This window comes from Cuculus canorus, chromosome 9 (assembly GCF_017976375.1).
Source record: "Cuculus canorus isolate bCucCan1 chromosome 9, bCucCan1.pri, whole genome shotgun sequence".
In the NCBI taxonomy this organism is placed as follows: Eukaryota; Metazoa; Chordata; class Aves; order Cuculiformes; family Cuculidae; genus Cuculus; species Cuculus canorus.
This window is the reverse complement of record NC_071409.1, coordinates 19730184-19755808: the sequence shown is the minus strand read 5'-3', so window position 1 is coordinate 19755808 and position 25625 is coordinate 19730184. Positions and strand designations below refer to the sequence as shown.

The window sequence follows — 25625 nt, the reverse complement described above, 5'->3', positions numbered from 1 at the left end:
CAAAACAAACTGATGTAGCTTTCCAAGGTACATTTTTAAGAAAGCAGAGGCCTACTTGTTCAAGTTTAATGAATTTCTTGTGCAAATAAAGGCACAGAATTAGGTAAGCCTTATTTTGTGCTAGAATTTAAGTATTCTGCTTATTTTCTATCGTTTGGCCGCCATTTCCTAATCTGGATTAATGCAAGCATGTGAATGTGGTTTTGGGTGTATCCATACACTTCAGATTTAAGATACAAGAGCGAGGCAGTGAGAGGAAAGTGTATGAGTGACAAATTCTATATTCTGACTGTAAAGTTCTCTTTGGGCTTTATCATCCTCAAGGGCAGTTCAAAGTCATGCCTGTAATATCTCTGCACCGCCAGGTACCCAGGGCTGCTCTGCACAGCATGCAAATAGTGACTAGCTCAGAGGGCAATAACGGTAAAATGTCAGCCAAGAGGGAAAAGAATAGATCCGTAGTTTCTGGGCAGTACTGCTACTGGAGGTATTATTATCACCCAAGAGTATTTTTTTCCCCAAGATACTGACCCTGGACATGGATGCTATTTGTTTTATTATCCTCTTGGATTTTTATGAGGTAAAGTCTTTAAGGACATAAAACTTTGGCCCATAAAAACTTTGGAGGAGAAAACTTTATATGAGGAAATCTCTAAGGATTTTTCTGCTTAAGCCTTTATGCAATGAAGTCCATATCTGTGGATGAATACCTGGCAATGCATCTAGGAAATAGGGATGTCTACAAAACACAATCTGTTGTACTGTACACCATGCAGCTATTCAAGATATGGTCACACTGTGGAGAGGATTGTAAGGACTTCGATGGACTTTCAAGAGAGTCCTTGCAGAGAGGACAGGACAACTTTTTCCCATTTGCATGTGTCTTCATGACTGCATCTGAAGGGCTCTTTCTTGCAATGCTCTCTCAGATGCGTCAAAGGATATTGCTGTTCTGGCCTTGGAGTGGAAGAAATGTCAGGTTTTTTTGTGAGTATGGGAGTAGCTGCTTAGCTGATAAAGATGATTTTTTTTTTTTTTGCATATCTTGCAAGTGAGATCTGCACCTATATCTTATCACTTGGTGCTACACTCCAGCCTTTAATTCCAGCAGAGTTAGAAAAATTGGAGTCCTTGAAATGACCTTAAACTATAAGAAAGAGCTCCTCTAGCAATGTACAGTAGTGGAAGGACTATGATGTGAGTCCACTGAATTTGGTGGTTTACCTCAGCAGTGGACAATATCTATTGTTTCAGCAAAGATGCAAGAACTTGCTTGAGAAAAGGCTGTAAAGTAATGTGATGATAGGGAAGATTTCTTTTTGTAGTTGTGGGACTGACATGTCACGAGGTTTATATCCCTGTTTTGGAAGTGTGGGGAATTGGAGAAAGTCTGCAGAGAAACCATCTGGAGACAAAGTGTCTCATGGAGTATTTATATTGTCAGCACTTCTATTAAAATACCAATGAATTCCTTCATGTTACACAAGCATTCACAAGGTTTGAGGGATGTACTTTGCTATCATGACAATTAAAGAACGAAAAGACAATCCTAAAAAACAAACTTTGTTTTCATCAAGCATTTAAACATATATTTGACCGAACACCATGAACTCCTCTGAGCACTTTAGCTCTGTGATATCCTTACCTTCTACCATATTTAGTAGTTACATTTCACACACCTTTTAATAAAACTTAAACTTTAGCCTAAACAATCCTATATTTTCCCTTCAACAGTCACTAAAATTCTGTTAGGAACTCATAAAATGAATATGTAAACGCACAAGAAAGAAAGCTTTCCCATGCCAACTTTTCATGGCAAATGTTATAACTACTTCAATATTTTTATGAAGCTCTTGCCATTTTGACTGCTTAGAGCAGACATAGAAGAAGAAAAATGGCACTTTAGCAAAAAATTCTTCATAACTGTGACAGTAGCTTTCTCTGCCACAGTCCCTAACCTTAATCCTCTTTAACTACAGAAAGGTTTAATTTGGAAAATCCAATTATCTTGACATCTAGAATTAGCCAAAAATTTAGATATCTTTCTAGTGCCTTATCTTGCAGCTGCAGTGCACATTCAGCCACTGTCTCATTTACAGTACAGCAGGAATTGATGCTTTTATTGATGATTTTTATTAATGTAATATTATCAGTCCGGGTGAAGCCATTAGCCTCTTCTACGAACTGCTTCCACTCTTACACTGGTAGCTAGAATTATGGGTGCACTGCAGTGCAACCTATGTGCTTTTCTCTATATCTTTCCAACCATAAAGAAGTATCTGGCAGACCTGCCACTAAGCCTTTTGCTGTTGTGATATGAATATCTTCTCACCAGCGTGATCTTCTTACATCATTTTTATTTTTTTTTTCTGCAGGAAAAATAAGTAGACAGAATGCAAGAGCATATCCTTTTCTCGATATGTTTATGTTATGAATAAATCATGTATTATACAATGGAAGAAAACTTCCTGCTTATCTGCCATGTAATGCCGCCCCATTAATGTAGGTCACATCAAATATCAGCTTATTTAGGTTCTTAAGTTATTAACGTATTTAAGTCTCTGTGAGTTATTTTGTAGGCAGTCTATTTTGAAAGAGGATTTGCAGAGTGCCACAGCGATAGATCTGTGTATTCTGCTGACTTCTGAAAGGCAGAGGCAGATGTATTGCAGATGGGTTACTCTAGGCTTCAAGATCTGTTTTATACTCCAATAAGTATCTCTTTATACTTCGGGAGAAAAGAAATCCATGCTTTATATCCTTCCAGAGATATCACTGTTCACTAAAGAAAATGCTGGGATACATAGGGTATGGAAAAGGCTGAGGCTGCTCTTGGCAATCCCTCTCCATGATGCGGGCAGGTGGGAAAGCAGGGACTGAGCACAACTGTGGAAATACAACATCCTAGTTTGGGGAGGCTCTCTGCCCACAACCGTGTCCTCCAATCTCACAAACTCACTTGAATGGGAATCCTCAGCTCTTTTTTTCACTTGCTACCAAGAACCTTACAATTTCATCCCAGCACAGGGGTAAATGTGAAGGATTTCAGTGTTTCTTTGCTATTATGGGGAAACTCTAAGACCGATGTAATAGTGTCTATAATTGCTTTGCAAGGCTGATCCAGAGCAGTGACATGGTAAGTTCCTCTTACTGCTGAAATTATGGATTGTTGTCAAGAGGAGCTATTATGTGTATCTGTACCAAGCAGGAACTCTAGCTCCAAGTGTCCTTGCAGCAGTATCTCCTGCCCTGGGCCACCTATCCCTGCCCCAGTTGGGGCCTCCATAGGATGCCGAGATGTGAGTAGCACTGGTCCAGAGGAGCAAACCAAGCTTCCTTGGATAGAGAGCATGCCTGATATGCCGTGCTGGCAGGCTCTCAACCACCCAGCTAGCTGTGGTGCAGACACATTTCCTTGGCGTGGTAACAGAGGCAGAAATAAATCTGCAAAGAGGCAGTGAGGTAGTGGATGCAAACATCAAGAGAATCACCTCCACAAATGGGCCAATTATCCCCTGCATTAAGCTATTGGCCAAATCACAGCCTTTAACCTGTTTTGTTAATATTGCCCCTTTCTTAAAGACAAGAGAGTTTTCCTGGTGAGAAATACCCTGATTCCAATAAGGCAGTTCACTGTGACTGCTCTGAGCAGCAGGACTGCCCTTCCAGCACTGGGAGATGCCTTTCACCATCACAAGTCCTCAGCAGGTGTTAGGTCAGCTCTGCACGGCTCGTGCTATGCCAGGAATAGGTCACAGTTTAAACAGCAGGGTTATTTTTTTTTTTTTTTTTTTTGTGAAAGGGGATTATAAACTGTGCTCAGCTGAAAGGCTTTGGCAGCCTGGGCTCAGAGGGGCATCTTAACTCAGACAGGCAGAGCTAAAGGTTGAGCGTTGCTGAGAGCTTCATGTGAATATAGTCAGAGCCACTGGACAACACCTAGATATTGCATCCACCTGGTGATTGAGGCAAGTGCTTGAGAGACAGAGAGTGACCCTGACTAGGAAATGCTCTTGGGAGAAATGTGGGATACTTGCTGTAGGGCTTTTTTTTCAGGGCTTTTAGTCCCAAAAGAGAAAGGAAAAAAAAAAAGAAAAGATAAAGAAACTAAAATGCAGAAACTAACTGAAGGATATGTCAGTCCTTCCTAGCACCGAGCTCAACATCTTTTGGGAACTTAAATGTGAAGAGATGAATCAGACAGCCAGAGATGGTGACTGATGTGGTTAGCCTGTAAAATGGACAGCATTGTTCAACGGGGCAGCGAAAAATCGTGCCTGAGTCATTGCAACAGCACACTACTTTATGTGGCTGAATGGCTGCTAATTTAGTAGAAGACAAGTTGACTGTACATAGAGATGTTTCTGAAAAGTGACTTTATCTATTTTTGTGTGATATCCTTTGTAGTTCTTCAAGAGCAGATGTGCAGGTAGAAAGCCACATAACCAGTAATGATCCTGGGAACAGCACAAACTCCTGCCTGTAGCTTCATCTCCCCAAGGAAAGGAGATGGTATACAAAAAAAGGGAAGAAGATAATGAATGTGTCACTTCTTAAAGACTTTTACAACTTGAGGGAACAATAAGGGCCTGAGAATAGCACAAAATGGCTGGTTTTCTCCCTGGTTTCCCAGGTTTCTTCTGTAAATCTTCAAGTTCTGCTTTGCAGCCCAGTAAAAGCCAGAATTAATCAAAAATTCTGCTCCTGCAATATGCACATTGCTTTTGAGCAACCCTGTAGATTTTTTAAGTGGTCTTGCGTTTTGCTGGCCAGGTTGTTCCTGTTGAGTATCTCTGAGACATGATTTATGGGCCTCTCTTAAGAGTTAAAACTCTAATTGGGTTGGTATTTTGTTTTATATTGGGATTTCACCTGCTACCAACTGCAGCAAGGTATGTGTTGCCTATAACATTCAGCTAGTTTTAAATAAATCCATCTCTCCTGAAATTAGAGACAATTAATCCATCTGTTTTAATAACTGTGACATTTAAACTAATAACTTCTCTTAGTATGTAAATATAAGTATGATTCAAGCAAGACTTATTCTAGAATGAATGATCTGATATCATAAGAATGGAAGTAGGTAGAAAATATATGGAGGTAGATATTATGAAAGAAGAAAGAACACAAGAAAAATGTTAAATTCCTTGGTTTTGTACATGTAGAATTGTTTCTGGAATGGAAATATCAGCAATAACAACAGCAATAAAAAGCTCCCAAATCAGTACCAAGATGATAGAAACTCTCTGTTATGTTATTTTATTTGCCTTCTCAATCCAGTTTTCAATTACTCCATATTTTTACTAGTGTACCTTAGAGCAGAATGAAGCTGATTTTTTTTGCAGCTGAGTATTATATCTCACAAATAGTGTATTCCAAAGCGACACTGCTCTGAATCCCTGAAATGGCATTCATTGGAAGAAGCCCATTCTTCTTTGAAAAAGTGTTAATATTTTTAATTTTAACAAGTTGCTTCAGCCAAGATACAATATGAGAAACCCATGAACTGGTCAGAAGGTGCACTGAGATCATCTGGTTATCTTAAGAAGGAACTGATCTTCCTGCTTATGGGCCAGAATCTTTTTGTTCTTCTAACATGCAGGATGAGGAAAATCATTACATCCCAATTTTCCAACAGAAAGTTAAAAGCTCGGTGCTTTAAGGCAAATGTTATCCTTCAAAATGGCCATAGATTCAGAAGAGGATTATCTATTTGTTTTTATGAAGAGGGGTAAAAGAAATGTTCTCTTTTTTTTGACATGGGAAAATTAAAAATTAATTCTTAAAGCAGCAATGAGTTCAACTGACCTCTGAGCCAATATAGGCTTATGCACAACTAGACACTCACTGCCGCCTGTACCCACAATGGCCAGTGACCACAGCAGGATTTTATCTCCAGATTTTATTAAAGGAGGAACTGTTCTGCAGTGAAGTGTGGCACAGCAGGATCTACTAAAGTAGCCTCAAGAACTAATGAGAAACAGATTTTCTCAGTAATATGATGGCCAGGCTGCCCAGAGAGGCTGCCTGTCAGCTCCTATCAGTCATTCCATTAGGAGGACTGCAAAACATCTCTGCTGTTGCCAGCCTGGAAACCTCACACTCCATAGCAGTACAGGGGTCAAGTGTGAGCATACAGGACCGCTGATGGGCCTCATCACTGGCTGCGACTGTGGAGGCGGCTTTGGCTACCAAGAGGTTTTTCCTTTTAACTTTCTTGGCTTGGATCATCACCCCACAAGGTGTGAGATAAAGCTGAGCTCTAAAGGAGTTGACAGCATTCATTGCTGCTCTGTAGGTGTTTAGCCACCTCATAGGGCTGGGTTATCATTTGTTTTATTGTGTGATGTGCATATTATTTTGTGCTTGCAACGGTCCAGATTTTTGAAATGCGAGAACCTGATGTTCATAACAGCAATGAGAGAGCAAAACAAGTCTGAATATCCAAACCTCCATGTCAGCCAAGGCATGTGCTACTGAGAGCTTTGTCTGTGGCTTTCAGTTTAGCTGACAGGAATAGTCCAAGAAACATAATTTCATGAGCTCTGTGTGCAGTGCTTATAGAGTTAGTAATTTCAGAGTGCTAAGAGCAGTTCTGTAGTGGCTGCAGTCCTGGCCGAAACACTAGAGTTGAACTTGAGCTAAAGCTAAAAGCCCAGTTTACTCCAATGCAAATTAAAGATCTCCATTTGAGCCTCGCAAATACACATTGACTATGTTATGGAATGTAGGCTTTCAGTACAGATGGTTATGGAAGCACACAGATATGAACCTGCAAGCTTTGAAATGCCTTTCTGGGTTCCATTATTTTCTGCAACATATGGCTGGTGCAATAACTCTTAGACTTTTGCTAGATGGGATTGACTTTGGATATAAGTGAATAACAGAAACTAGAGATGAACCTTTAGTGTAAAACAAGCCAGATTATTTTCATGATAGAATAATAAAAGGAATAACATTTGTATTGTGCTAATGAGTTAAGCTTGAGATAGTTATAAATTATGTAATAAAGGCACTTTATACTGAGATGTCTGTGCCAGGTATTGGTGAAATCAGACTGCGATGTTCAAGATATTTGCGAAGTTAATGTTTGACAATGTTGGGCTTTTTTGACATTGTTGTATGGGTGTGATATACTATTACTCATAGAATGAAACATCCAGCTTATATTGCACAGTTTTTAGCCAGTGGAAATAGTTTACAAAGGTGTGAGTAAAAGTGAACACTTTGGAGAGGGACTCTTTCTATGGGATGAAGTATCTCAAGTCTATTGTTTGTTTTGCTATTACCAGCTAAGAAATTGCCTTGCTGACAATAAATGCTAGAGAGCTTACTTGACTCTAGTAATAAGTAAGATTAAACTGTCTTGGTGCTATCACTCTGAAGAAATCTACCATAATACATTTAATAACTTTCACATTATTATTTATTGTGATGAACTCTATTTAACTCACCTATTTTCAATCAAGCAGCCAATACACAAATCATCCAGGGCATATTCAGTAGTGGGTTATGAAAAAAAGCTCATCCATTTGATTATATGTTGACTTGGAAAGTATATTTTCAGTGCATGGAATAAAATATATGGATGAAGAAAAAGGCCCAACTTACTGAATAAGATTATCCATTGCAAATTACTTTTTCACCTCTCATCAGCATTATACCTTTATCTCAGAGTGGAATGGAAGGGTGGGTATTAATATTCAAAACCAACACAGGGTATTAGATATTACATATCACTGTAGAGAAGATCCAGAAATAGATGATTTACTTTGAAGGAGATAATCAAAGAAAGGTAATGAAAAAATTAATAAAAACCACTATTTAAAGTTGCCTTGATCATGATCCATAGGTATATACACAGGGAGAAGACAGCAAGTACTAAAGGATCTTCAGACTTTCAGAGATGAATGCATAATATAAATTGTTGGAAGTTTGGACTGGAGAAGTAAACCCCACTTTGAAAACTAGGGGAGAAATAGGTGACAACTATGCAACAAATCGTCTACTAGATGGGCTACAGTCAATATTCTGTTATTAAACCATTTACATGGGCACTGAGTAACTTTCTCAAATTCAGTCTATACTTTCCTCTTTTGGCACTAATGTAGGAAGGCAAGAGTGCAATTCTGAGGCGTTTTTATGCAGGGAGTCAGGTAATTCATCAATATGAGTGCATCTGGCTTTAAAAATCTGACAGTACAAATCTTGCAGTATGCCTAAGAGGAGGTAGGTAATCACATGGAACAGAGTACTGTTGAAAAAGAAGAAATATGTGTAAGTTAATAATGAGGGGAATGTTCTAGGAAGAGTTTTGAAGAAAAATGACTCCTGGTAGTTGATGTCAGAGATAGGAGAAGTTCAAAGGAAAGTACAAAACCAAAATCATGAGAAGAAAACCAAAGGAGATACAATTTAAAGACCACTCTGAGCATGGGAATAGATCAGGAGAGAAAAAACAGTGATGTAGAAGTAGGATAAAAAATAAAGAGCTTTGCAGACGTGAATTAAGGGCCTGAATTTTTTGCAGAGAAGTTGTCAGCTGAAGGATTTGTGTGGTCTATACAACATTTTGAAGCCATGAAAGAAGTAGAAGACAGCCTGTGAGGAGGAAAAAATGTTTCCAGTAGTTAAAAGATTCATGAAAAGAAGAAACAAAAGTAGTCAATGACACACCAAATGATTATATACGTGACCCACTGATCAAAGCAGAGTGTGACATATCTAATCTAAAAATCTTTCTTCACAAAAGTAAAAAACAAACCATCCTCTTCACCATCCTTTCCTCCTCAGAAAATTTTGCTCATCGTTGCAAGCCAATGCTAGTGAGTTCTGGGGCAGGGGAATAGTTAGCAAGAAAAGCGTGCATCAGTAGCTGTTGCTTTGGTTACAAAGGCACATGAGCATGTATAGTCGTGACAAGTTATTTTCAGCTTTACACCATGAAATAGAGAGAATATTAATGAAAAAGCTTATGTTACCTCTGCTTGGTCTCTCTGTGGTGGAAAGTCCCAGTTCTGTATCACATACATCATACTGCATCATTGTTGCTGTGCGCTCTAATGACATTGAAGTCACCCCTGATGCTGAGTGCACAGAACTCATCAGCTTGGGAAGGAAAGGTTGTTACTGGTGCTGGGGATATATCTTCATGAACAGTATTTCTTAAGTGTTAGCTATTAACCTGAGTGGGAGCAGCACTGGGCACCCAGCTGCCTCTGCTGCGTGTGTGTCAGCATATAGATACTGTTGAATCCTTAGCCTGGCCCACGCGAAGGCATATGCACAAAAGGCATAAAATTGCAGAGCAATTTCTGTCTCCCAGCAAAAATCAAGCACAGTGGGGGATCAAACAAGTGGTTAGATCTCTACTGACACGTCAAAGCTTCTGCAGGCAAAGACGACAGCAGCTCAGGTTCAGGAGAAAAGCAGAGAAGGAGTGGGAATACGGTACAAAGAGCATAGTGGTGCCTCCTGGTACCATGAGGGTCCAGGGAGGCTCACGCATAAACTCTTCTTCAGGGAAAGAAATGAGCTGTGAGTTCTGAAGAGAAGTAGTGATGAACCTGAGTCCTACCAAAATTCTTTGGCCCTTGCTACCTATTTTGTATGATGATGCTAATATTGTATGCTGATGCTAATGGCTGGAAGCAGTGCAGCAGCCCCGCTGCTGGCCTGATTCATTCCCACCTCAATCCAACCATAGCTTCTGGTTTAAACTCTGCAAGGAGGCACTATGATGAATCTTGTCCTTCGTACCACTTTTTGGGCTGTCATACATAGGACAGTATGAACCCCTGGGGAAGAGGACAGCTAAGACAGCTCCTCCTTTAAAGGTTTATTCTTTGAGGCTTCATATCCGTGACATCAAGAAGGGAAGTCAATGGGTACCAGTGTTAAAGAGACAAAAAAAGACATTCCATTCGAAGAAATGACCCCTTCACAAAACCTGTTTGTGAACTCAAGATTTTAAACAAGTCTGACCCAGTAGGGGAAAATATCAAACTGTTCTGTACAGAAGAAAGTCTCTGCTGGAAAGCATATAAGAAAGTTCATAGGCACTACAAACACTAGCCCAGTAGGTATTTCTCTGAATAAGATGCACTTTGCACTCACAGCAGTACTGAGATTCAGCAGCTCCCAGGACTCAGGTTTATTCCATTTTACCAATAAGAATGCAACTAATAATAGTTTTAAAAAGGAAGAATTTACCCTATGAGTGAAGGTAAAAGACTAGATTCCGATCTTTATTACTCTGGCTTATGTCAGACCACTTATTTTACACCACTGCCTTATTTTGCACCACTTCACATAAAGTACAGGTGTCAGATGTTCTCACAGAATAAACCCAAAATACGTGGGATCAGAATCAGACTCTGAAATTTTATCACAATGGACATATATTGTTCCTAGTATCATTAAATTCCTTGCATGGGCAAGGTGGACCTGAGGGCTAGGTCCACTCTGGGAGGCAGAAGGGTCTTTCACTGCCTGAGTCCCAAATGCCGTACTGTGAAATGCACTTTGATCACATTGAAACCAGAGGTGTGAAGGCTGGGACACCACTGGCAGTGCTAAGCTCCTGCAGCAATAAACCTCTCCCAGCAAAGGATCTTGCATCCTTTCACCTCCAAGCTTGTGTGAGAGCTCTCCTCAGAGCAGAAGGGGTATCCTTAAACTTAAATTTGTGCTGATGTGGCTGAACAGCCATCTCAAATAAGTATCACTCAAGAGACAAGCCTCATTGAAGTCAATGGTCTACCCCCCACATAAGTAATCTTTGTAGACTGAGGTCTTACCTAACCATCGTTCAGAGGGTACATAAGGTTCCTCTGAGACTATTCGTTACAGTCATTTTTTCCTCTCCTTCCGGTTGAAGAGTTTGGAAAGGTATCAGAGGATTAGTATCATGCAAATCGCAGAAGAAAGTGTCACTAAGGTAGGAAGACTTCACAAAAAAATAGCTTAGGGGACTATGCAGTATCCAGAATTAAATTTTATAGCAGTCTATAAAATTGAAGTATGAGCCAAGGGTTAACAACCTTGAATTTTGCCCTTAAAATTAGTCCAAGAAAATCTACTTCATTATAAATACAGTAGTACTGTATAGTGTCCTGTTGATTGATGTGCCCAAGAGCTACCTTTGTCGGCAGTCTTTTAAGCAGTAATCCTTCATTTTGGTCTTAATAGTGAGATAGGCACCTCCTTCCTCATTGGGCTATCAATTTTTACCTGCCAATACAGTTTGATGAGCTTGCTTGTATGCTGCTCAGTGCCTCCTGTCAGCCAGTATATATAGTCAGCAATCATGGCGCTCCTGATGACAAAAACAAAATAAATGAGTGTACAGGGAGAGAAAGAACATATATAGCAATATTTAAAGGAGGCAATATTAAAAGACTGTAACATGAAGCTTTTATAAAAAAAAAATTACGTATGACTCTCAGTCTTTGTCCTGCTTTAGGATGAGCATTAGTAAACATTTTTTAGCTAGCTAAACTATCTGCAAGCAAACAACCCTTCATTTTCTTTTAATAGCTTTTTAATATTTTACTGTAAGCAAATATTTAATGACTGTTACATGATATTTTAGTCTAGCTTTTTTTGCTCTAAAGTATTTGTGGGTGAAATGTATGTATTACATTTCTTCTGGGACAGCATCAACATGTATAGCACCCTGTATCTTGGCAGTCTGAGAATATCACTTGTCTATGGCAAACTCAGATATAGCTTACCTTGAATAAACTATAACTTAAATGCTCGCCCCCCCCCCGAGTAATCAGCTATCTTGCTACCTAATTGAGTATGCTTTAGTACTCCCACTATCTGTGACAATCATTGCATTACTCTTTCTAGACTGAAGGATATTAAAAAAACTATTGTGCAATGGATATTAATGCAGAGTCTTAACAGACTTTAAAAAATCAGTTTGCTTTTATGGCTGCCTCTCCACACTGCTCTCCATTTCCTTTCCTCAAGAGATTCCAAATCCAATTAAATGTGACTAGATGTAATTCCAAATTGTCACTTTAGTCAATTAAACATATAATAATCTTGTGTACCTAATTACTAGCACCAAAAGTTTATTTGTTGATGTAGTGCTATCAATGTGTACTTCTGCATGTTCCCCTTATCATTGCCTATATATTAATTGTGCTTTGACATTACTGTAAATTGAATTTGAAATTTCTCCCTAGTTAAAAGTGTCTCACAAACAGTAATCCCAATCCTGCTGTAATACCCTTTCAGAACGTTCTTTCCAAGGCTGTATTATGTTCTTAATGAGATATAACCAAAAATACACAGATTTAACAATAAACATTTCAAAGCAGGCCCAGTATCAGGAGGTAACATATTGTTGCAAACAGGAACTAAGTCTTCCCTTAGATGTTCTCTTACAGCTCCCAGTAATTTCAGTGGGAGAAAAGCAATTCAGTAGGATCCATGGATTTCTGTATAAGGACTGGATTTAGCCATAAGCTTTATGCAATGCTCATTCAGATCATTGGCAAAAATCCTCTCGACTGCACTAGAACAAAGAACGGTTTCTAATTGAACAACGTTAGTCCAGCCGGCACAGAATGAACAAAGGATGAAATCCTCATTGCCTAGAAAATCATTGGCAAAACTCTCATTGACTCCCAGTGGTGCCAGAGTTTAATCCCAGGAATGACATATGGATCCTGTGGATGAAGCAGAGAAGGTGAGCAAAGCATCCAGCTTTGCCTGCTTGGCCTGGCGATGGTTTTGAGGAAAGACCTTCACTGTGCCCTGAGGTGCAAAAGCGAAACAACTATGTGGCACAAAATTGAGGAAAGAGTTTGAATGATCTGTTGTGTTATTCTTTACCTTTGGTCTACTGGAGGTGGTCTATGAAGCTGCCAGCTCCTGTGGCAATGGGAATGACTAGTCCCTAGTGGCATCCGTGAGTGGTGGTGTCTTCCTGAGGCCACCTCATCAGAAAGAAGGAACATTCAATCTAAACTTAGAGTAATTCTAAAGCACTAAATCCACACTTTTGGAGTCAAAGGACATTTGCAAGTGGTCATTTACAATTTGGGATCCTATAGATGTATTATTCCCCGACGTGCTGTAATTTCAAAGATTAAAACTGGGAAATCCTTAATCTTGCGCGTCACCCTGTTGCTGCCTGTTGCTGCGGGAGCACTGCTGTGGGCCAAACGCAGTCAATACAGAGACATCCGCAGCAACTCTGCAATATTACTGCAGACTGGCAAAGTGAGGATTCATCTCACTGACAGCACAACATGATATCCAGTTTGTGACCTCCCACTCCTCGGCAGTAGGCAGTGCTTTCTTCTGGCACCACTTTCAAAGGTGGAGGTGTGTGCAGAGCCCTGGACAAGTCTGGAATCAATTCTCAAACAAGTTGCTTCATCTTCCTCCGTTTCTCAGCATCAGCTGTAAAATGGGGATGATCATATTTGACTGATCTCCTTTGGTGTGAGTCCTCCTGGTGCAATCTTTTTGCTAGTTCTTTGCGGCACACTCAGCCCAATGTCGCTCTGACCGTGGCAGAGGTCTCCAGGCATTGCTGCACTCCAGACAAATGCCTTTCCTCTTTACTCTTCCTTCTTATTTTGTTCTTATTTAAATAATCAGAAGCATACTTAGATTTCCAGCACTCATGGTTAGTTTTTCAACATCTGCTTTTATCCCTGCTAGCTTTTTCCTAAATTACTGTGAACTACATCAGGAATGGAGAGACACATACATTAAACTCCTCTGAGTCTTTCAAGTGTCTCCATCCCAATTTAAGTTCTGAGTTCCTTGACCATCAAGGAGCACACACAGCTCAGGACTGATGCTTGCTACTGTGACCTCAGGGCTTACAGGGACTTAAAAAAATCCACATTCAAAAGAAACACAAGCATTAAGGTTCTACGTGGATGCCCAAATCCAACCCCAAATGTGCCCAAGTCAGAGATTTCTTTGAATGCCTCCAAGGCTCCATTCACAGAACGAAAATGTGACATGTAATAACAAACTACAAATATCCAGATGCAGGGACACAGGTGAAATTAAAATGTCTGAATATGGTTACAAGACTGGGTTCTGAAACATATTTAGGGACCTAAATGCTTAGAAACTAAAGGACAAATGGAGATATTTAGGCAGAATAAAAGCCAGTGAAATACATGAAGGCATAAAGCACGAAGCTAGGTTCTTGACTCCCACTGAGTACCTATCCTTGTGGCCCATAAAAATCCAGGTAACAAAGACTTTCAGTAAAAGGCCTACAAGTGATGTCATCTAGCAACAGACCTTGCTCTGATTTGTACCTCTGGAGTGACTCCCTAGAAGTTCAGCTTTGAACTTCCCTAAGCGCAAGGAACGTGATGTGTGAAAGAATGGGAAAACAGATCCTATTTACACTATGTAACGCATTTTTCTGGATGAAATGACATGGTTTAGTTTTATAGTTTTTAAAGATACTCACAGAATCACAGAATGGTAGAAGTTGGAAGGGACCTCTGGAAATCTTCCAGTCCATCCCTCAGTGGAGCAGGTTTACATAGAGTGCATTGCACAGGAACATGTCCAGGAGGGTTTTGAATATCTCCAGAGAAAGAGACTCTACAGACTCTCTGGGCAGCCTATTCCAGTGCTCGGTCACCCTCACAGTACATAAGTTTTTCCTCTTGTTGAAGTGGAACTCCAATATTGGGATTTTAAAGGTAAAGTGCACTCTCTTCCTACGTCTTATGCAATCACTCCATGTAATAGGCAGAAATATTGGACTCGTATTTACAGAACCATCTGCCAAATTTGAGGTACTAATTCAAAATACTTAAAAAATGCCTGAGTTTCAGATCTGCAGCCCACCAAAGAACTCCATTTGATACGAGAACTGAAATAGTTCTGACAATACACCTCCAGGAACACCTTAGGTGATGCTGGAGAGAAAGTGACACTTCCTTCTTCCAAAACATGAGGCCTTGTATTCAAATGTTTTCTTTCCTAGTTGTTAGTTTGGGCCAGTATGAACTTCCGTAACATAACCAAACCCATCTGGGTGAATGTAGTATGCCTGGTTTCAAAGGTGTCTTGCAATATCTGCTCAATCTGGCCACTTGGTGGTGCAGAACAATAAGATATAATTCTCTATGTGCAACCAAGGAGCACAGCACAGATGAGGAGCCGTCTCCCTCAGCCCATCTCCACACGTGTAAGACTTGTAATAAAAGAGTCAAAGGAAGCTTTTGCTGCAGCTACTGACCCCAACAGCCAGGGAACAGCCAAATCCTTCATAGTAGCCACACAGGGCTGTGGCAAGAAAACGGAGAATACTGATATAAGAAATAGGTGGAGTTTTCTGGAATGTAATAGCATTACATTGCCAAAGGAGACAAGAAAATAGCATTGTTGCTAAATGCTTTTGTGTTCATTTACCACTGTAAGCACTGGAAAATGGTCATCCCTTTCGATCTTTGCACCCCTTGAGCTGCACAGAGAGGAAAGAACCCTGAGAGGGAGAGGAGGATTCCTCTGCGGATGGCAGAGCCTTAGAGATAATCACAGCCAATGCACTTTAAGAGTAACTTCCACTCTTCTGTGCTCTTCAGCCCCAATGGCTGCTAAGATCAGGAGGCTGCTGAGTGGCAGAAAATTACCTTTGCTCCCTGCTTCAAGTGATCTCACCTGGATCGGCAGTAAGTGGTACTAATAAAGGCCTCAGCCGCTACTGGGGAATGTTAGCCCTCTGCAAGCCTCCTGTTGGGGAAGGGTAAGTGTTATCTCTGTTTCTTCAGTTTTTACAGGAACTTTAATATTCCTGCTACAAACATTGGGGTATTTGAAATCTCTGATATAACAGTACTGCAGCTGAGAGACAAAGTGCAAAATAAACTACTGTTCTCTGCTGGATGACCTTTCTTATTTTCTGCTGAGATTAAAGAAAGGAAAATGATGTTTTTAACTGGAATAAGCAGGAATTAGTTATTTTTAATGCAATTAAAAATGGCTTTTTTTTTTTTAACATCTCCACCTAACCTAAATAAATGTAAACCCATAGCTTTGTGGTTATGGGAGAAACTTGGAAACCATTAGATGATGAGAGAGAAACAGAACTCTAGAATAATGAGTAAAATGAAATTATTAATGTCAGTGTTGACCTGTATGTAGCCCAATTCAACTTGGGCCAAAAAGTTGTTATCTATTCATAACACTTCGATGTTGCTAATTCCTATAGAGGAATGGCTAAAACACTGTTATAAATATTTCACCTATGAACTCTAAATGCACTGGGAATCTGCTATAAAACTCTCTGTCCTGCCAAACCCTTCCAGGCTGCTGATGAGGGGTATGTTTACTGTTTTTGCTGACATTTATGGGTCATTAGCCCATTGCTAGAAAGCAGAAATAAGATTCCTTCAATGAAAATGGAACCCTTATTTAGAATATATCTATTCTATTTATTATGATCTGTCCTATTGTTTCTTGCATGTAACATTTTTTTGTGTTGTATTGAGATTGCTATGCAGTGATAATGAACATTTCTCGTTGAATGGTAACTGCTGTGTAAGGACACGGAGAATGCTTTAAAAATATGAGCTTGCATGATGCACGGGGAAAGGACAAGCCTTTTAAAATGACAGAGGATGCTCAAGGAAACAGGCTGCTAAGCCCAGCAAAATCTTAGACACTCTGCCTCTGAAAAAGAAGTTGATATGGATGTGCTGTGCAGACCTCAGGAGGTGTGGGATGGGGTAGTTGGGATGATCTGCTTCTAAAAGACATGGAATGAAACTTTCAGGGATATGTCGTTCATGCTTGTTCTGGGCTCTAGCTGCTGCCTGCTCTGCTTTCTTGTATTTTTGTACTTCATCATTGCTGGGTTATGGACATACATTGTGTTGTCAATGTGTGGATTTCCTTCTGGCAGTGGATGTGGAAAAACTCGTGTTGAAGGCTGCCTCTTGCCTCTGATGTGACCGTGCCTGAGCAAGGTGTTGTTCAACACCTGAACGATCTTGAGTGATACAGAATAATGTGTGTACTGCAGAAATAGAATGGCTGGTAATTTCAGACACAAACACCATATATTGGTGTCAAATTAAATAACAGGCTGTGTGGACTTTCCTTTGGGCTTTGACTGATCTCAGCACTTGTCAAAGCTGCCTTCCTAAACTCAATTTATAAGGTGTCCCTTTCATAGCATTACTCTGGGAAGGATAGGGGGTCACAAAACTAGGAGAAGCTCTCGGATCCCATAGGGTGCATGTGAAAAATGGATCCATCCGCTTTCCTAGTCCTGGGCAATGTGTCTTCCCTGTGTGGTGGGCCCCTCTTCCACCAACAAGCATGGGTCCCTGCTGGAGCCACTGCAGGGGCCAAGGTCCTGCGTGGGCTGGTGGGCGCTGCCCAGATCCATGGAGCTTCCATCCCCGGAACAGGGCTCTGATCCCTGGCAGATCCTGAACCGCTGTATAAACCTAACCTAACCCTCCCCTTGCAGGTGGTGATCCTCACGGTGGTGGTGGGTGGGTGGGGGAGTTTCTATGACAACAGAGTTTCTGTTGTTTTCGTTTTATGGAATCTGGTGTGTTGGTTTTTTTTTTTGTTGTTGTGGTTTTTTTTTTTTTGTTTATTTCAGTTTAGGAGAACTGAAATAATTAGGATAGCAAAGGAATATAACTTTCCTCGTTTTCTCCCATGAGAAACCCCAGGCAGCATGCAGAGGCTATGGTACGGCTGCAGGTGTGTGGAAGCAGCAGTCACCTAATGCCTCCTTGAGCTCATGTGCCCAACCCCCAGTATTTATGTATGTGTTCTTAGCACAACTGTATGCTTTGCAAAACAAAACAGGCACAAAAACTTATCCAAATTATTCACCTAGATGTCTTGCATTACACTTTCAAGTCTGACTGAAAGGGGACACAGCCTTGAACCCTTACTGAAGGCTGACGTTTACTACTTGCAGACCTAGTTTGCTTTTGAACTGATGGGTTTATTTAGATAATTGTTTTTGATGGGAATGTCAAAAAGCTGAGTCAGCCCTACCACAGCTATTAAGATCCTGAAACTCCTTCCTCTTTAAGGATTGCTTACCCCTACTCTAGTACTCTAGGAAGTCAAATGAATATGAGTTGTTTGTTCTGGCAGACGGACAGACAGTCTGTTTTTCCCCTACATGCATACAACTGATTTCAAGTCACCAGTGTTCTAGCTGGTGATAAAAGAGCTATCTTAAGCTTTTTCACAGAACACAGTGACACTGTTAAATCAGCATAGCGTTTTGATTAGCAGAAACATGGGAGCTATACAGCTTAATGAGAAAAGAGGCAAAACCCTTTCTCTACTTAAGACTCCAATTTCAAAGCAAATATGTGGCCATATTTTTCTGTAAGTTACAAATTTTCACCTTCTTACTGATTCAAGGCTATTCAATGTCAGCAACAGCACTATTTGAGCAAATAAGAAAAATTGCTTTCATGTGTTATTGGTTATCTGGTCAGACCTTCTCCTGTGGATGTGTAACAGGCAGCTAAGGGGTCACAGCCTTGGGCTTGGTGACTTGAAGACTGCATAGACTCTGACTTTTCAGGAGATTGGAGGCTCATCCTGGGATGCATCTTCTCTTTCTAGCTCTCTTGCCTTTGGAAGCAGGGGCCAGTGTTTTGCCTGCCCTGTCCTTAGAGGCAGTATGGATCTCTGAAGCTCTTCTGTGGCTTATACATCCTCTTGCACATGCAGAACCCTTATCTCATCCTCTCTGAAAGTAGTGGTCCTTATCTTGTCAGGAAGGCTGACTTCTCCTTGGCCTTCTGCAAGAGCATTGTCTGATTTGAGACAGACATCAGACCAGAAACCTTTCTTGAATTTTCCATTCTGGATATTAAATGATCTTTTGATCAGCTGTGTGCATGTGTCCTTTGGCAGGGTGCTTCCAGTGGCTGCTACTGGAGGCTGATCCTAAACCTAAATGCCATCTAATACCTAAAACTTCCTGATAACTTGCAGACTAAATCTATATGTAACACCTTTTATGCCCATTTGTTCAAAGGCCAACATGGTCTTTCAACTGAAATAGGTTTTCTCCTTTCTGGAGTTTAAATCTTTGCTGTGATTGTCAAGAGCAGTCTTCCAACATCAAAGATGCCAATAGAGGAGAAATATATTTACTAGCTGACATCTTAGTGAAAGTGGTTGCAGCACTTTGGAATTCATCATTTGCAGATGCTGTGACCCCACAGTGGTGTTTCTAGGATTGCTTTACAATGCCAAATGGCCTTAGGCTGCACTCTACGTAGTGGCATCCTATCACAGAGCTGTCCCGAAGGAATTGTTATGCAGCTGACAAAATTCAGAAGTGATTCAGATATGGGCATATCAAACAGCTTACATTGATTCAGATGTCCTTGCATTTAGACTGATTCATATGCTTATTCTCCTGACATTGGGCTGTTCTAGGGGAAAAATACACACAGAGGAACTTGGGAAAGACTTGAATTACAGTTGACCCCACTTTGACCTATGGCTTTCTCTGAGCCAAATAGTTCGATCTGATACGTCCTTGGAGACAAAATCTCAGGGGATCACAGCCTGATAGGTAGGCTGAGTAAATTATGATTATCCATGCTACTTGTGCCAAGCAGAACTGTTCACAACCAGCCACTCCTATTCACATACCCATACAGTGTTTGGGGTATATTTAAAGGACAATATAAGAATCACATGAGGGAGTGGGAGGGCAAGGGATACTTAAAAGCAGACGACGGAATAGAGTGGCCTTGTTCTTGAGCAAAAAGCAAGCGGAAATAAATGATGGCTTATGCTAACAAAAAAAAAAGTTTGTATTTCCAGAAACTGCAGCTGATTATCCGTATGCCATGGTCTATCGGTAATGAGCAGAGTATATTCTGCACCATTAGTGGGGTTCAGTTAAGACCAATGACTCCGGTGAGATGACAGAAGTAGTGCTAAGCTTAGTTTAACACAATCTGCAGAAGCAGCTCTGCACAGTTGCTATAACACTATGTTAAACTAGGATAAACTCTGAATATTGCTATAGTCACTGCTTTTGGAACTACTCTGAATTCAGTCTGTCAGAATGTTCCTCTCCTTTACACAATACATAATCTCATTTAAAATCATCTAGCTTCCTGAAAGCTACTCAATGTGGGGAAAAAAGGCTGACACAGTTCCCTCTTGCCTGCTGATGTAGTAAACTTACTGATTGCTTATCTGCAGTAACACCAACCACTTTTTTTTTTTTTCAAATCATGTTTATGAACACCTTGGCTCATACTGCCTTCTAAAATATGGGCACTTATATGTATTTCTTATTAGGAAATACCAGTTTCTGAAAGTGTGTTTTTTCGTCATTGTTATTATTAAAAAAAAAAAAATCTTCAATCTGACTTCAAGGGAAAAGCCCTCCTTCGTACCTCATCACCCCAAACTATTTTCCTTGTATCTCTTCACCTGTGGGGATGTCAGTGAATTTTGGGGTTTGAAAGTAACCTAGGTAGGTTTTGCCATCTGTTATAAAGCAGCATGCTCTCCTAATGCAGCTCTGTAATGTTTGGCTGATCAGTGGACCTCAACGGCTGGTAATTCAGCAGATGACAATTTATCTCTGAATCAATATCCCAACAAGGTTTGAGGAAAAGGAGACTTATCAGTGAGCTATAAAAGGAGATCTAGGAACTATCACCACATTTCGTTGGTTTTCAACATGTTTCACTTTCTTAGTTTGAAACAGCTTTGTTTGAAAAGTGAGCTGTGTTTTTCAAAATAAAAGAAAAAGGATGTGAGTGGGTTTACTGCAGAGTCAAATATTTCAGGTTCATCTGGAATCGTATTTCTAAAGAAATCTGGAAAAACTGTTTCCTTACACTGGGGAACAGATTTCTTCTCTCTGTCCTGATGTATGAAAGCTAGTAGAGATTACTTTGACATAATCTCAATGAAAATAGAAGTTCATCTTCCCAAATCCTCTCTGCAAGTCTGCTTGGATAAAGTCATCTTCCACTCACTGTAAAACTGTTTTGCTGCTATTTTAATAGCTTCAGAGCTCCACTGCTAGCATCCATCTTAAATGATGAGTGAAGTGACCCTTTTCAGTCTCTTGTCTAATTTGCACTGACTGTTCTACCATTAGTTAGCTAATGATTTGTGAAAAAATTTGTGATAAACCTTGCGGTCTTCAGCTGAACAGTCCTACGTAAGTGTCTGATGTTAGTACTAATGGTGATACATACCAAGTCACCATTGCATTTTGTCATGCATTTCTTTAATTTAAGCATGCTAAGAGGTTAAAAACTTCTGCGTATGTTGAAAGTTTTAGGTTTTGGCAGCATTAATGCAAGCACAAAAGCAGAACTTCCTCTTCCAGGTATTCCTCCTACCAGCAGTTTCATCAGCCGCATGCTAAATCTTGCGGCATCCCACAGCATACCCACAGTGAGAGCTCAATTATCTTTCTTTTCTTATCCCTTTTCCCTCCCCATCCACTCGGAGCACACCTGGGCTTCTGCCCAGGGTTACAGGGAAACCAGGGAGTGGAAGATCATGTATGCATATAGCTTTTGCCCTAGTACAGCTCTGGGGCTTTACCAGGGCTCACCCCACGCCTGAGAACAAGCAAATGCTCCTACATGCATTTGCCTAACTGCAACTAAGGACATAATTGGGATGATTCATGTTACACCAACTGGGAAGATTGGAGCTCTGCTGCTTGTGAGATCGTATACACAAAGCCAATGCGAAGCTCCCTCCCTGCCCACCCCGCAACTGATATTGGAAAAGCCTGGATATAAAATGATCCCCTTACTACTGAGAGCTGGAATGGAATAGATACAGAAAAAACTATTAGAGATCCAAGAGCAGCTGAGTACCTCGCAGCTTCAGAGTATCTCCCTAAGTACTGAAAAACAGCGGCTTGGCGCAGGTGGTTCCGGAAATAAGCTGGGTTCAGAATAATGCTCCTTAAAAGATGAGAGAGAGACAAGTTTAGATTTCTAATTCTTAAATCATTAACAGCTACTAATAAACAAGCTGCGACTGAGACACATACGATATACACGTATTCTATACAATTCATCACTGTATGTCTCAAATGAAGTATGAATTATCACTTTCTCTTGACAGTCAAGATGTATGATCAAGCAATATTAAAATTCTTATTGAGGTTATATCCTAAATGCAGTCTTATTAGAGTTTTGTGTATTGTTCTAAAACGAGTGTTCTTGTGGTACTAGGCTATATTGCCTTTAGCCTGCAGAGAACATTAGCAAAAATGCTGCAGAACAACTTCTTGTTAATCCTAATTCCGCAAACTTGAGTGACAGTTGTCATCCACCTGGAGAAACTGCACATCTAGCAGGTAATTGAATGTTAACTTGGAAGATTTGAAAATCCTTTCTGTACAAGTGAGAGGTTCTATGTGGGTGGAACTTGGCATGTTTCTCAGACCACTAACAGATGCAGTTCCAGGTGTAACAAATTACAGGCTTTAAGTTAATATCAGAAAAAGATGGAAGGGTAAAAAATAGCATAAGCTAAGCTGTTAGGATAGCGGGTGGAGTATCCTTCTGAGGAAGGCAAGAGTGACAGCTACTTCTGTATCTAATGAATTTCACTTGTGAGATTTCCAAAAAGTGACTGGCTTCTCTGGACAGCACTTCTCCTGGGGAAAAGGCACGTATAGTGTGTTCTAGGATTCAAAGTTTATAAGACATGTATGTAATGATAAACATTAAAGGAATTAGTCGTAGCTTATAACATTAATGAAGTGACTCTATTATGAAGGAAACTTGAAAAATGGCTTTTGTTATCTCATTAAAAGTTTTGAATATCATGTTAACATCAAAAACAACTGCTGTTGTGACTTCAGTCTACTAATAACCACAGAACTAATCCTCTTCATAACCAAATAATTTATTAAATTTTATTCATCATGTTGAAACCATGACACGTACATATATGTAAAGACATTGACCTATAAATTCACACTTAGGGAAGTGGCCACCGCACTTCAGAAGACCAGTAACTCTCTGTTCTGTATGTATCAGCACTCTTGGACTGTGTGTCTGTGGCCTTCAGAAAGAGCTTTCAAAATAACTCGAAACTTAAGTCTAAAGCACCTTGGAGATACTTCTGTGACTCAAATTCATTCTGGAGGCACCTAAGGTCCTGAAGGGTTATATCTACATTTGAAAGCAACTGGATGTATAAGGAGTGGGTCAGTAGATCAGAGAAGCTGGAGTTGAGTTTCCTACATCTATATTGCAGCAAGTGGGGCTTTTATAGTCTTTCTGTTGCCTTCAACAAAATATGTACATGTTGCTCAAAGCTGTCTTAAAGGTCAGCAATTGGGTTGGATTCCTGTGTCCTCATTGGGTGCGCACAGCTCATGCAGAATGAGCAGGTAGTTTTCGCTGAAATTAATCTAGTTTGTGAGTACCAAAATTGGTCTGTGAATCATCTAGTATGGAGAAAATCCTCAATGGGCTAAAGCGCATCACAGTCCTAGTATTGCACCAAACCGGAATGCTAAGGCAGATGTAATTGGTGGCATTTCTGTTCCGGCACGGTAATGCTTTACTTTCGATGAGCACAGATGCCATGTACTCTGGAGATGCAGATCCACTGAAGACACTCCTAAGGTGGCAAAGGAGCTGGGAAGCATCTTGGAACTATGCTTTCCCACTCCAACACTTGAAAAAATGCTCAGAAAACCATATTGAGAGAAAGTATTACCCTGCATGAACTCCCTCTTTGGGTAGGAAAACCAGTGACAAATGATATTGTGTAATTCAAGATGCTACTGGAGGAAGTGCAGATCTTAGTTACTGGGGGCAGGTCTAAATACTGAAGTAAAATACAATGTATGAAATGGCACAGGATGTTACAAATAAGTTGCTGTTAATGAGGGGAATGAGTCACTCTTATTAATAAGGAAAAGAATGCTGACAGCACTTTGCAATCAAGCATGGTTCAGATCCAAGCTTTAGACAATACTTATGGTCACCAAAACTTAATTTAATCAAAACAAAATAATCAAAAGATCGAACACTATCAGCATGTAATGATTTGACCCACACCATAATACCTTATGTAGATGACAATTGGTACTTCTGCAAGCTGTTTTAAAGGAGATTATTGCTGCTGTAAACTGTAGTCAACAGTTGATAATAGTAATATTGATTTTTATTTTTTTCCCTCTCCAAGATATTGGTTCTACCACAGCCAAGCAATAGCACTATGAGGGGAAAAAAAATTAAAAAATCAATAATTCCCTGGTAGTTAGCAACACGTTTTCTGTAAGTCTTTGAGCAGAATGCACTGTGATAGGCTTATAATAAATATAGAACTGTGGCAGATTTTCATAGAGTTGGATATCAGCTCTCCATTTTCCATCTTGGTTTTTTTCACCCGTCTCAAAGAGATCAACTGCTTCTCTTGATCTATAAATTCTATACTGCAAAATATTATAACAAACTCTAATAGCTTGAGCAAACATCAGAAAGCTACCTTTGACTCTTGGCAGTTTGTTTTGGTGTAGCTAGGCTCTGTAGCACATACACGAGAAATAACTTCTGCTGTATTACCCCTTTACCCAGAAGTAGCCTTTTGCTGTACTGATGCAGCTTCAGTTTAGAGCCTTTGTGCAGAGCAGTGCTAATTTAATGCCACGTGCACACTAAAACTATGCAAAGCTCTCTCTTTAGCTTTTAAATCTGATGCTCGTGTGTTTCAGGCAATTTTGGTGAAATGTGGAGGGGAACCTGAATGAAAATAGGAAGCAAAGAAATTGTACAAATAAAGGTTAAGAGGAAAACCCTATTCCAGGAGGTTCTTCAGATAGGAGCAGATGGGGACCCATCTGGCCAGGCAGAAATGTGCCAGGCTGTGCATACTGAGATACAAGTCCGTGCTCCAAGATCCACCTCCAGCCACGAGCAGTCTTGATACCAGGCTGGTTAATCCAGTAATTAATTAGGAGGGATGTGTTTCAAGAGGGAGGCTTGAAAGAATTGGGAAGGGACAAAGGTGGTGGACACTCCGGGTGCAAAACAGTTGGGCCAATCTCTGTATGTGGTGATTAATGCCATGAGCAGAAGTATTGGTTCATTGGTGTTTTTACTTGTGTACTTCTCGTGGGAGCTTCAGGTAAGAAAAGTCGTTCCAACAGGAAATATCTGAAAATGGATAACTCTTATTTTGCACAGAGAACTTCTAATCCACAAAACTGCGAATAAAGTCACTACGTCTGAAGATTAAAACTTGTGTTCTCACCAGGTTTTGCCCTCATCTGTCAAATGACTAGGCTAAAGTAAACTTGAAATAGATTTTCATTTATTTTTCATCTTCACTGTAATCCAAAGACTGCCCTGTTAAAAGCCTTTTGTAAATCATTTGGTCAGTTTTTCTTGACAAAACAGTCCTTAAGTAATGCTGTATATCAGCCTCCTTTTTGACATTTTCATTTTTTCATCTTGACATGTTCTCTTAGAAATAATACAGTGTTTCTCCTATTATCTTTTTTTCAAACTCTGAGGAGGGGGAGAAGAAAGCATCAGCTCTCCCCATAGTAGCAGTTGGAGTATGTGAATCAAAGATGCATATGTTAGTCTGTAGTTTTCACTCCAAGTTTT

At 40.2% G+C, this 25625-nt stretch overlaps 1 protein-coding gene across 1 annotated transcript in view; it reads right to left on the bottom strand.

The window, feature by feature from the left end:
- Positions 1 to 25625, bottom strand: part of SPATA16 (spermatogenesis associated 16) — a 102932-nt gene that overhangs the window by 31184 nt on the left and 46123 nt on the right. Inside the window, 2 exon segments of the mRNA XM_054074538.1 lie at positions 11233 to 11317; positions 21864 to 21953. Of these exon segments, the coding sequence (XP_053930513.1) occupies positions 11233 to 11317; positions 21864 to 21953 (175 nt within the window).